General features: G+C 35.1%; 1 protein-coding gene across 2 annotated transcripts in view; it reads right to left on the bottom strand.

Moving 5' to 3' along the window:
- Window positions 1–1534: 1534 nt before the first annotated feature.
- The window catches only part of LOC106874718 (uncharacterized), a 16976-nt gene continuing 5518 nt past the window's right edge, over window positions 1535–12992 (bottom strand). The window contains exons 1-6 of one of the 2 annotated variants that reach the window (XM_014922548.2): window positions 12406–12934; window positions 7720–8093; window positions 6664–6763; window positions 5161–5431; window positions 3232–3647; window positions 1535–1930 (exon numbers count right to left, since the gene is read on the bottom strand). In XM_014922548.2, coding sequence (XP_014778034.1) covers window positions 1920–1930; window positions 3232–3647; window positions 5161–5431; window positions 6664–6763; window positions 7720–8046 — 1125 coding nt within the window. In that variant the 5' untranslated portion in view covers window positions 8047–8093; window positions 12406–12934 and the 3' untranslated portion in view covers window positions 1535–1919. Of the gene's footprint in view, window positions 1931–3231; window positions 3648–5160; window positions 5432–6663; window positions 6764–7719; window positions 8094–12405; window positions 12935–12992 lie in introns of those variants that run through there. The other variant, XM_014922549.2, reaches the window with a different exon arrangement.

The following is a 12992-nucleotide window of genomic DNA, read 5'->3' as shown; positions in this document are numbered from 1 at the left end:
GAACGAACCTACGTACGTACGAACGAACAAACGAATGAACGAGCGAAATGAACGATCGAACGAACATACGTACGTACGAACGAACGAAAGCATGTACATACGTCCGTACGTACGAGTGAAGGAACGACCGAATGAACGTACGTACGTACGAATGAACGAAATGAAGGAAGGAAGGAACGTACGTACATACGTACGAATGAACGACCAAACGAACGAACGAACGTACGTACGAAGGAACGAACGAACAAACGAACGTGCGTATGAATGAACGAACGAACGTACGTACGAACGAACGAAAGATCGTACTACGAACGAACGACCGAACGAACAAACGTACGTACATACGTTCTTACGAATGACCGAACGAACATACGTACGTACGAACGAACGAACGTAGGTACATACGAACGAACGAAAGCATGTACATACGTTAATTCGTACGTACGTACGTTAATTCGTACGTACGTACGTTCGTTGGTTTGATCGTTCGGTCGTACCTTCGTACGTACGTTCGTTCATTCGTTCGTTCGTTCGTACGTACGTATGTTCGTTCGTACGTACGTACATACGTTCTTTCGTTCAATCGTTCGTTTGTTCGTACTACGTTCTTTCGTTTCTTCGTTCTTTTGTTTGTTCGTTTGTTCGTTCGTTCGATAGTAAAGAGGAAAACCAATCATTAAATTAATGTTTACTTCTGGCCAAGAAAGACTATTTGCAGAATTTAGATGAATCAAAAATAGCATGGAGTAAGTTTCGTTATTAGATTTCATCAGTAAAGTTTAACAGCTGCTCCCAGATTTTCTATGACTAGAGTGGTACATGAGACTTAGTCAAGTAGTTGCTAGCATAATATATGAAACTTGTACATGATCACCTGCTGGAAATAGCAGCCAAAGTCCCTCGTCTTTAACCTGAACAAAAACAACAGTTATTGAAACACTTATTTACTTCATCAGTAGTCCTCCAACAATTCTGTTTAGCCACTGGACTGCAGCAGATTATTAATTCTGCTGTAGAGTATACTCGATGCCTCTTGAGGGTCTTACTTTGATTTAGTTGTACAACATGAAAAATGCTCTTTGATGAAATTGTGATCAAAGCTGAAATGCAAGTAATGACAGTAATGACTGCACTGTATTACGAATATCCTCATGACACTGGCAGCACTTGCATCTGCAAATTGTTTGTGTGCAGAAATGATATTTCCATAACTGTGCACTGGGACCCAAAATGTGAGAGAACACTATGAAATTGTTGGAGAAAATGGATAAAGTATTTATTATGATTTTCCTTTTTTTGATTCCAGTATGAAAAGCAATGATTACAATGTTCCAAATATATAATCTAACAAATATGATCTCCAATTCCATCAATTGGTAATCCAAAATATTGCCTCTGTTCTTTTAGCCCTGTAAAGAACTAAATATCTGACACCATGGCTCATAGCAGGATTAATACTTTTAAATCTAAAGTCAAACTCACTGATTCACTGATATATTTTAGCATAGAAATACAAAAACTTCAACAAATACTCTGCTCTCTACATAATACTGTTTATTTAAAAGCTGTCTAATACATACATTGTCTACTTTATGACTCACTCTCTCTGTTGGCTGTGGTCACACTGAGGCACCACCACATAGCAGCTATCTATTTCATACTTTCGTTTACTTTTTTAAGATTATCATTCATCTCAGCTTCATAATATTTTCTGTTGTTCATTGACTGTTCCAGAATTTTCTAATGTTTACCATGTGTTGTTCTATGATGCATGTTTATTGCTCTTCGATCTTCTTATTGATAACAGTGTAATGTTCAGTATTTGTTGGGAAATATTCTGTTTGTATTTATTATTGAACTCTGTTATTTCTTGTTTTCCGTCCTGATTTGCTTTCTTTTGACATCAATGAATTATCTACTTAAGGAATACCTGAAAGAAACCATCATGAAAAGAATTAACACATTTATTAAACTTAACAAAACGTTCTGCCAATCACACTTTAAATAATTATATTTTCAGATAATTATGTTATCTAATTATAAAATTTGATAATTTTATTTTTGTTTTTAAATTTCTTACAGTATTTATTCTATTATTAGATTGCATGGTCAACTTTGCCATTAAAAGCTAAAATTCAATGTCATCAATTATCTCATCCACCACATCACTGACTTTCTGCTTAAATTAGAAACAATTACTTAACCATCCCATCTTCTTTTAGGCACAACATATGCAGAATGATCTGTTTTGAATTTAATTTAACCTGACGTAGGTTAATTAGTGAGGTGGGGTAGGTTTTGACCCTTCCTTTAATGGAACTTGACGATCTTCAACAGCTACAGCAAACACATTTATATGATGGTCACTTTATCCAGTCCACACACCTCACTGGATAGGATTTCTGTTTCTATCTTTCATCACTTGGTCAAAAGAGACAACACCCATTAATGATCCTTTTCAGAGCCTCAAAGACTGGTGAGAGGAATTCACAAGCTGGATACTTGGCTCAAATGCTTCCAACAAAATGAATTCTGCTTATCACCCCACAAAGGATCAAGTCAACAAGTTAGGTAGGCCATGGTAGGATTTGAAGAGGAATAAATACTACAAGGCACCCTATCCAATGATCAGACAATTCCGTCTACTGCTTCCTTTTCCCCAATTGCTATTTTATTTGATGACCTTGGCAGGATCCAAACACAAGAATAAATACCACCAGGCATTGTGCCTAATCTTCATACAACCTACCTAACCCCTGTTGCAACAGGTTCATTTATTACCAGTAATACTCCATGATGTAAAAGGATACATTTTTATGTATTTTGGTTCTGATTTGATGCTAGTGCCATGACAATGAGCTACTTAATTCTCTGTAGGTTTTAAATAATAGTGAAAGAACATATAATCCAATATTTTAATCCTGCAGCCATCTCACGTCAGTAGATCTAAGATGCAAATTGTCTGTCAGACTACCTGTGTTTGTACAGGTAACATTTTTCCTAGAAAGGCTTTGTGAACTCAGTTAGATAGAATAAATTCTCTTCATGAACATTCAGTAAACTATTTGAGGTAGATATGAATTCAAGACACTGGAGTTATTTCTGTTTGAACACTTCATTGAAATATTCAAATTTACAGATCCAAGATACTCACATCAGCATCAAGAATGTTGGCAAAGCTGATCTGAGATAACAACTTTTAAATTGATAAACTTAAATTGAAATACTTACTGAAGATAAAACCTGGAGATGCTCCAGCACAATTCTCCTCTGCGTTACAAGTAACAAGTCCACCACAACCACCAAAGTAAATTTCCAAAAGATATAAAAATTCTTCGGTTAACAAAGCTGATGAAGGAACACTTTTAGTCTTGCTTTTCCACTTCTCAACCATTCCCACATATGAGTAATGTTTTAGTGTCAGCTGGTTTGCGTTTGCATAAAAAGCAAAATAATTATTTTTATTCTCATCACAAACTGAATATGTAAAGTTAGTTCCTTCAGCATTATATCCCATTGTAATACCTTTATTCATGCAACTAATTGGCAAGCCAGTGATATGTATATATGGTTCCAGTAGATAATTTATTGGTGGGTTAGACAAAGTCTCATTCACTCCAAGTGTGATAATCCAGTGGTCTGAGTATCTGTAATATATAAGAAAGAAACTCAACATACGTGTAATCAAGAGAACAACTACCGACTAAAATGGACCACCCACGCCATCAAATATTTGGCATTTTAGGCACTGGGTACTCTTTGATTGTAACAACAGACACTACCATATAACACTAAGAAAGAAATGGCAGTGACTTAAACACCTCCCACTCAACAAATGAGTTTATTAATTTGTGGAAAGATGGTAATTCTTTGATGCACTGACAAAATGAAAGTAAATATAAACATATGAATGTTTCAAGTGATCAATATGACTCCACAATAATCTGAAACTATTTTAGTTTCAACATTTCGTTGGTGAAGGTATGGCTTTATGGTTAAGAAACTCACTTTGTATTCATATAGTTTTGGGTTCAGTGTCATTCACTGCGGTACCTTGGGTTATCTAACCAAAGTCTTGAGAGTTAATTCACTAGATGGAAACTGAAAGAAGCCTGTCTTGTGTGTTTGTGTGTACCCTTGTCTGGACATCTTGTGATGGTTGTAAATGAGAATCTCTTCCATACAAATGATGTCATTCATTTCCAGCTTTGTGTGGGAAACATCTGACCATGGGAAATATTACCTTCTGGAGAAATAAATGGGGGTTTGCAACTAGAATAGAATGCTGGGCAATGTGTCTCAATAAATTCTGTCTGCCCCATGCAAGTATGGAAAAGAGAATATTAAATGACTACGACTTAGATAAATTTACTTGTCAAACAGAAGCACAGGAATAGAGGTTTAGATTTTCTCTCTAAAATAATTTTATAATTAAATGAGATAAATGTTTGAAAAATATCTTTGAGCAATGCAAGGTGAAGAAGAACAACTTAAAGTATGTAAGGTGATGTCAAGGAATACTTATTGTATCCATTCTGCTAATGCATGAGAAAATTCATCATCTTAAGACCCACATGGATTAGCCTTTCGTGATTGTGGTATGATATCTTCTGTAAGACTAAGAATGTTGTTTCCTGCTGATTGGTCATTTTTGTCAAGTGACCAATTGGAATTGATCCATATTTGTTGCTATTGTATAGAGGCATATATTTTCAGCTCCCCTTAGAACTAGCTATGGATAATCACCATTTGTATGTGTGCAGTGGGGGTACTGTACACAACTAGATTAGTTTAGAGTATAATATGTAAGTTTTCTAGAAATATTTCTGATTACCTTCCTTCATCTATTCTTACTCAGTTCTTTTGTAAGCTAAACAACTGTTGTAACAAGTGTTTATGCTATTATCCCTCTTGTTGCCAGTTAATAGAAAAAGCTGAATCATAGTTATCCATGTGTCAAAAAATTGAATACATTTGCATTTAATCATTAGTGTTGTATAATAGATTAAGATACTTTCAGTAGCTCAGTCCACCTAACTCCTAACAGGTCCAATGAGAAACTTCAGTTTGCCTTTTCCATCTAGAGTGGAGGTACTTTATAACTATTGACTGTGAAAGCATCAAAAAAGTAAGCAAACAAAATGGGACACAAGTACTCACGTTGATACAAATTTTAAAGTTGCTTCAGTTTGAGATCCATCTGTAATGGCATATCTTATCACAAACCTACTTGAGTCAGGCACAAACAGTTGCAGATCATCATTGGTCATGTTCAACAAGGAGTCTTTGGAGATGTATGTTACACCAAAAGTATTTTTAAAATCGCAAAATACTTCAATGGCTTTCTTATCTGGAGTATAGACAACAAACTTATTGCTAGAAGGTGTTTTTCCAGCAGCAATAAATGTTTGATATACTTGTTTGCAGGAACCTGTAGCAAATAAAATCATAAGTATTCTAAATAAATGTGATTCAGTCACTTTTTAAAAATTTTCGAAGATTTCATAAATAGCAATCTCATGAAATTGGAAAGCCTAGCAATTTCCAAAATTTGCATAAATAATTCTGCTAATACAATTTAAGTGACATTGAAAGACTGATTCACAGATTGGAAAGGCAGGCATTAATATACCAGGCTTTCCAATTTCATAAATAAGACTTGCTAGGCTTTCCACTTGATCTGGCAAGGGTTCTACAGCTGGATGCCCTTCCTAATGCCAACTCTTTTAATGTTATCTCCTGCTCTCACTGTCTGCTTGGTTGACTGGTTCACTAAGCACCTCCGAGACATCAGACTTGGCAGTGACACTCCAGTCTCAGGCCACTTCCGCTCCACCAGTCATTCACTGCAACATCTGTCTGTGTTTGGACTGTCACTGCATTAGGTGAGCACAAGTGTGTACGTACGCTGCTATATGTATATATAGATATAAGAATATAACAAAAATGCAATAGAGGACAATAAACCATTCAGACGGACAGACAATACAAAGGTGGACAGCAGAAACAATTAGAAGGACAGGCATATATAAATATATATATATATATATATATATATATATACACACACACACACACACACATACATATGTACTTACTGAAATTATCTCCACTTCCAGAGAAGACAGAACAATCACTTGTGGTTTCAGGTTTAGTCTCAGTGTTTGCAAGTGGTTTTTAATACAACCTCAGGTTAGTCAATTCCTTATGTTTTTAGTAGAGGCCTGTGCTGTATATATATATATAAGGGCATCCAGCTGTAAAAATCCTGCCAAAACTGACCTTGCCTGTGCTGGTGTCACATAAAGAGCACTCAGTTCACTCTGCAGAGTGGTTGGTGATAGGAAGAGCATCCGACCACAAAAATCCTGCCAAAACAGACACAATAGCCTGGAGTTGTCTTCTGCCTGTCTGGCTCCGGTCAAACTATCCAACTCTTGCCTGCATGGAAGGCAGACATTAAACAACGATGATGATGATGATGATGTGTGTGTGTGTGTGTGAATCTTTGTGCTTTCCCCCTCCCCGTCCTCCAACTAGTTGACATTCTTTTGTTTACATCTCCTTAACATAGTGGTTGAAGTCAATTAAATCTTTCAATGCAATGCCCCAGCATGGCCACAATCCAATAAGTAAAAAGAAAGTAAAAAATGAAAAACTTACTCGGTCTGAATATTTTGCAGTATTCATCTTTATAGGTAAAAAAGCAATCACATGTGTTGTTTTCCCTGTGCCAAATGCCATTGTTATGACATGGTGTCACCTGGAATATACTTGTTATATTACTATTTATATACGAGGGGGCTAATGAAAAGTTCTTAGCTTTGAGTAAAAGAAAATACAGGATGAGGATCAGTTAATTATGATTTTATTCAATATATTCCTCTCTCAGATTCACACACTTATTGCAGTTTACATAATTTGTCAGCACTCCAAGGCCTAACATAGTATTATAAAGTGTACAACAAAGTATCGCCAACTTGGCACTTAGAAAATTTCGTTTTTATTCTACATAACAATGAACTGATATTTTCTAGTTGGGTAGGAACCATCTCAAATTATAAAAGTATTCATAATTACCAAATGAAAAACAAAATAAGGTTACATTTTTCAGTATATCACTAGAAATATTATTTTCTCTTATAAACAAAAATCATCTTGTAAAGAGTGACAACTCCATATTTTAGTCTTCTTTCAGTATATTTAGATACTATCTGTCCATTTCTGCTTCTGTTTGTATTTGTGTGTGTATGTCTTCTTTGAATACCAAATAGTTCATCAGAAAAACATTTGCACCAAATTGTCCTACTCTACCTCTACATGGTTAATTGATCTACCAGAAATAGCAACCAAATCTTCCTCAAATCACAGTCTGTCAATATAAAAAACAGAAAGAATATGTTAGGTAATGTAACTCTAGATACCTTTAAAATAAAAAGATATCACAAGTCTGCTTGTTTAGAATTAAGCTGCACCAAGTAAAAACTACTCTGATTCAGTTTTTATGAGGAAGATTTGCCATGTTAGATTTTAATGAAGCAATTATCTTTACCATGAGTAAGTGGAAGAGAATTGGTTAATATTGAGTGCATTACAACGATTCCTTATAGAAATAGAAGAGAATGTCAAAGAAGACCAATGTCAAATCATCTTGGGAAAAGTATGGACAAGTGCCTAAATAAATAAAGTAAATGAAAAAATAAAGAGAATTCATTTTACCTTTTTCCATGATGAACATTCAGGAACCTTTTCATGGTACTTACAGTCATGGATTATATTGATATTTTCATGGAGATGACATTGTACAGAAAATTTTGCTCCATATCTGCAATGAGTAACTGCATTGCATTTCCAATTCCAGGAACACAAGTCCAGACATTGCATTCTTGTTGATGTGTATTTTATCTCACTTGCATTCACTATCTTACTATTAAGGCCACAAGTATTTATTGCTTTGAAAGATGCTTGTCGTTCTTGCTGAGGGACCACTCCTTTAATGCTAAAGTGGCAAGTGGAAAGGAAAATACTCAATAAAATAAGCTTCATTTTCTTTAAGATGAGTGTAGATTTTCAAATGTTAATTTTCGAAAGCCCTGAATAACAAAAATAAAATACAAGAGAAGGTGGACATGGAGAAATTTGAAATTTAGACTATTTTAACCAAATAATGATAAAGTGACACAGTTGAGTAAAAATCAAAAATAAAATTAAACTTAACTAAATAATTTTCATTGTCAGTTATAATTACCAATAAAAAAAAGTGAAAGATTTTTTTTTAATGAATTGTTCATATATTGGGAAAAGTAGCTGAATGTATGAGACCCAGAGCATTTGGAATAATTGCAAAGAGAATGAAGAAAAGAATTGCTTCCTACAAGATATTATCATCATTCATAGCATTAATTATACTATTGAGTTTCTCACATGAATGGAATTAATTCATAATTTAATAATGTGTAAATATCAGCAATACTTTTTGTCTGAGTTTGTGCAGACAGAAAACTTTAGTACAGTAACTTTTATTCCAGTATTAGACAAAAATTATTTTTCTCTGAGTCTCGTGTCTGACTTCATTGCCTTATTGACTGCAAACAGTCTGTTGTGCTGGAACAGGTAGGTATTAGTAGTGAATCTGTAAGTTACTTGTTTAAATATTTCAAATTTGTATGCGTCATTTATGTGCATTGAGGTCCATCCAGATTGGAAGAAATAGGTTAGTCATAGAGGTTGTTGACTTGTTAAATCTTATGCACCACAAATACTATTGAGAGGGTCATTGGATTGTAGGAAAGTGCAGTCTTAGAAGTATTCTTGTGCCTATTTCTGATCAAAATGCTTTGACATTGTTGCCAATCATCATTTGAACAAACATCCACATTATTATAACTGATGGCTGTATACCACAAGCTTCATTCCAAACGACTCAACCATGTAAAAGCATCAGAGAAGGGATACGGAGTCATATGGCAACGATAGCAACCATATGTTTATTTCTTGCAGAACATCATTCATTTTCATTTTTGCCAGTTTTTTGACTCATATAAGGAAAGAATTAACAGAAATTTCTTATCCTTTGAAAAGCCAAACAAGTATATCTTTTGTCTCATTTCCAAAGGCAAACTTCATATCACTTTTTCCAAAATGCTTGCCATCAGAGATGAAAGATTTATGATTCCAAAATGCTTCTTAGGTATTTTCAGTGAGTCTGTGTTAAGTTCACTATGAAACCAGTTTTCATGCTAATGCATCTATAACTTAGCATTATTTAACCATTAGCATTATTTAGCATATCCAACCATTACTGTTAGCATTAAACTCCGCAATGAAAAACCCTTCACAGTCCACATGTAGTCATTTTATTATCTTTATCTTATGATATTTACTTTGTATTATATTATACTCATTTATTGTGTTTTTAATTATTAATTTTTCTATATGTGACAGTGGATTTTCATTGATGAGTTCATGAACCTTGGTTCTTTTCCCTAAAACTATATATTTATTTTCGTTCATCTACATGTACATATAGATACATAACTGGGTACATGACGTGGCAAAAGAACAAGGACAAAATGGTAATCAAGGTGCAACAAACAAGCAGGCAAAATAGAAACATCCCCTTCATCAGCTGCCACCATTAAAACTCCGGCGTTTCGAAGAATTAAGGCAGTATGCATCGTTAAAATGGTTCTTCCCACGAACACAAATTAAATTGTTTTCGTGGAGGGTAGTGGCGGACGGAAAACGAAACGGTGAAATAAACAAACAAAAAGGCTGTACAGCCAGACGTGAAGTGTGTATGTCCTGAACGCTGTGAAGCACGTACAAGAGGGGCAAAGAAGTACGTGCGAGCTTGGTGATTCCAAGAACGATGCCATCTACCAAATCCACTCACAAGGCTTTGGTCGGCCTGAGGCTATAGTAGAAGACAGTTCACCAAGGTGTCACACAGTAGGACTGAACCTGGAACCATGTGGTTGGTAAGCAAGCTATTTACCACACAGCCACTCCTGCGCCTATATTTATTTTGTTGTGTATGTTTAAATTATGCTTTGGAATTTGTATTGATTGCCTAGATGTGTTCCTTCTATAATATATATATATATATATATATATATTACAGAGATATTAGTGGAGAGTTATCAATCCAAGCAGAATACTTCATAAGCTGTCTGTTAGAACACCAGGCTAACAATATTGTCTAGAGTAGTGAAGAACTCAAAGTATTCTTGTGGCAGGGTCTCTGAGATTATAGTTCATTACCATTTTATAATGTAAATCCGTGGTTGCGTTCCAGTTATACTGGCTTTTTACCCAGAGCGATATACAAGACAATGTATTAATAATGGTCATTACACATTTTCCCGTTATTGGAGTAATTTTGGCTTACAACTGTTTCCAGTAGTCATTATAGGTTTGTAACTGATAGGTTTACTCAGTTGGTCTATTGATCATTTGAGAAAAGTTGAATGACCTAAAAGTTAATGCTACTTTCGTCGGAGCCATTTCTGGTTATATAACCAGAAATGGCTCTGAGGAAAACAGCATTAATTTTTAAGGTCGTTTTACTCAATTGGTCTATTGATCAGTTGAGAAAAGTTGAATGACCTAATATATATATATATATATATATATATATATATATATATATATACACATACATACACACACAAACCCCCATACACATTCCTATATTAAATTACACTTGTATTAAATTAGTAGTTTATGTGCCATATTTAATGTATGGATGTAATTTACATCCATACATTAAATTACAATGCAAGTTACAATGCTTTTCGTCCAAGATAAAATTTCTTATAGATCTGCTGTGCTAAATAATACATATGTATGTATGTATTATTTAACATATATTACATTTCATATACAGAGATGGTGAATTGTCCCGGAAGCAAGAATGCCGTACACATTTCAGCCTTCTTGCACCTTGCAAGTCACGACAGAGAGGATACTCATGAAGTCAAGAATTTGAATTTATGGAGAAAATAGTTTCTGGTATTACTTTTAAAATGTGTAGAATAAACTTCTTTTGATGAGCTTTTTTATTCACCAGTCAAATGATTTATTTTCCATCTTTTCCAACTGGGCTCCTCTCTTGCTTACAATTCACGTTAGTCTGGTGACCAACTTCCCACTCCGCATTCTTTACGTTGCCAACTTCACACTGACTATTTTCGCAGCCAGTTCAAAACTATCCTCCTCTCAGCAAAGAAGCCACTGTTCACATTAACCGACTGACATCCACCATCCGAAATTAGAAAAATCAAAAATCTGCAACAATCTCGGTCCCATGAGTATCGGATAATGGATTTTCAACTGTGTAAAGAAACTGATTGTGGTGGTCGTAGTTTTGACAGTGATTGTGGTGAAAGCAGAGACAAATGTTGATGATGATGATGGTCGAGATAAGTATGGGAGGAGGTTATGTTTTTGCCAGCGTTGGTTTGGGAAATTGGGTGATTTTCAGCATGGGTGGACATGGGTGGAAATGAGCTGCTTGGCAGAGGTTTGCACTCTCTGAGTGCTTTTCTAGTTATTATTGAGTGAGAGAGGAGTTGTGCCAACAAAGTGACATTGGGGTAAAATATACGAAACCCAGTATACCCATCATGACTACCCATCTGATAAGGGTATACCAGGCACACGCATCACAACCATATGTGAGTAACATGGCGATCTCCTATCAATATATACAGAGCATCACCTTGCAGGTGGAGCCCAGTTAGAATTTTCTTCAGGTTGAGTAGCCCATCCCACTCAAAAGGTCCCTGAATAAGGGTTGTTTAAGGATTCTGAATGAAACACCCATGTTTCCGAAGGTGAATTATCCAAACCCCAAAGAATTCCTCTTAACACATGGCTATGATGCTCCTCCACTACTTCTGCTCATGATCAGAGATGCACATATTGTCAGCCAATAAGTGATATGCTCAACTGGTTAAGGTCAACTGACAAGCAGAATCTGTGGTATTGAGCAGAATATTTGCTGTAGCCTGTCTTTTATACCATTATTATTGAGTGAGAGAACAGTGCTTGCCATCAAAGTGACACTGGGGTAAAATATACGAAGGTCAGTATACCCATCATGATTACCAGTCTGATAAGGGTATGCCAGGCACATATTATTATTATTATACATACATATATACACATTCTACATTTCTAAGCATGTAAACATATTCTACATATATAAATATTTCCTGCATTTGGACCATATTTTACACAAACGCACACATGCAGGTGCACACACCCATACATGCATGTATACAGTCATAATCTACACCTGTAATCTACACCTGTAAACATAATCTACACCTGTAATCTACACCTGTAAACATAATCTACACCTGTAAACATAATGGAAGTTTGAGAAAATATCCAACTTACATAGAAGAAATCAGAAATCTCATTGATGGTGTCAGGCTGGTGAAGATTTTGAAATTGGTTTTGAGCAAATCCTGCAGCTAGCTATATATTTGTGTGTGTGTATGTGTGTGCGTGCGTAGGTGTTTAGGTGTGTGTGTGTGTGTGTGTGTGTTTATCTTCCTCTCTGTTCCTTCTCTATCTTTCTCTGTCTCCCTGTCACCACTCTATCTCTCTCTTTACATATATGTGTGTGTATGTGTGTTTGTATATATGTTTTTATATGTATATGTATGTTTAGCACATCTATAATTTAAAGAAAAACATTAAAACAATTCCTAGAAAAAACAATACTTGTGTAATTGTTTTATTCATGCGTATTTCTTGATTGCCAGTTGATTTTGTTTTTGTGCACGCAACTAGCCAGGACTTGAATGTTTGTATTGTCACAAAGCAGTTCAAATACACACCGTAGTTTGGAGTGTGAACGTAATGACTAGACAAATATTATTTGAAGTATATTAGTTTCTCTCTCTCTCTCTCTCTCTCTCTCTCTCTCTCTCTATATATATATATATATATATATATATATATATATAATGTACACACAC

This window comes from Octopus bimaculoides, chromosome 9, assembly GCF_001194135.2.
Source record: "Octopus bimaculoides isolate UCB-OBI-ISO-001 chromosome 9, ASM119413v2, whole genome shotgun sequence".
Taxonomy (NCBI): Eukaryota; Metazoa; Mollusca; class Cephalopoda; order Octopoda; family Octopodidae; genus Octopus; species Octopus bimaculoides.
The sequence above is the reverse complement of the archived record's forward strand: the minus strand, read 5'-3'. Positions and strand labels throughout refer to the sequence as shown.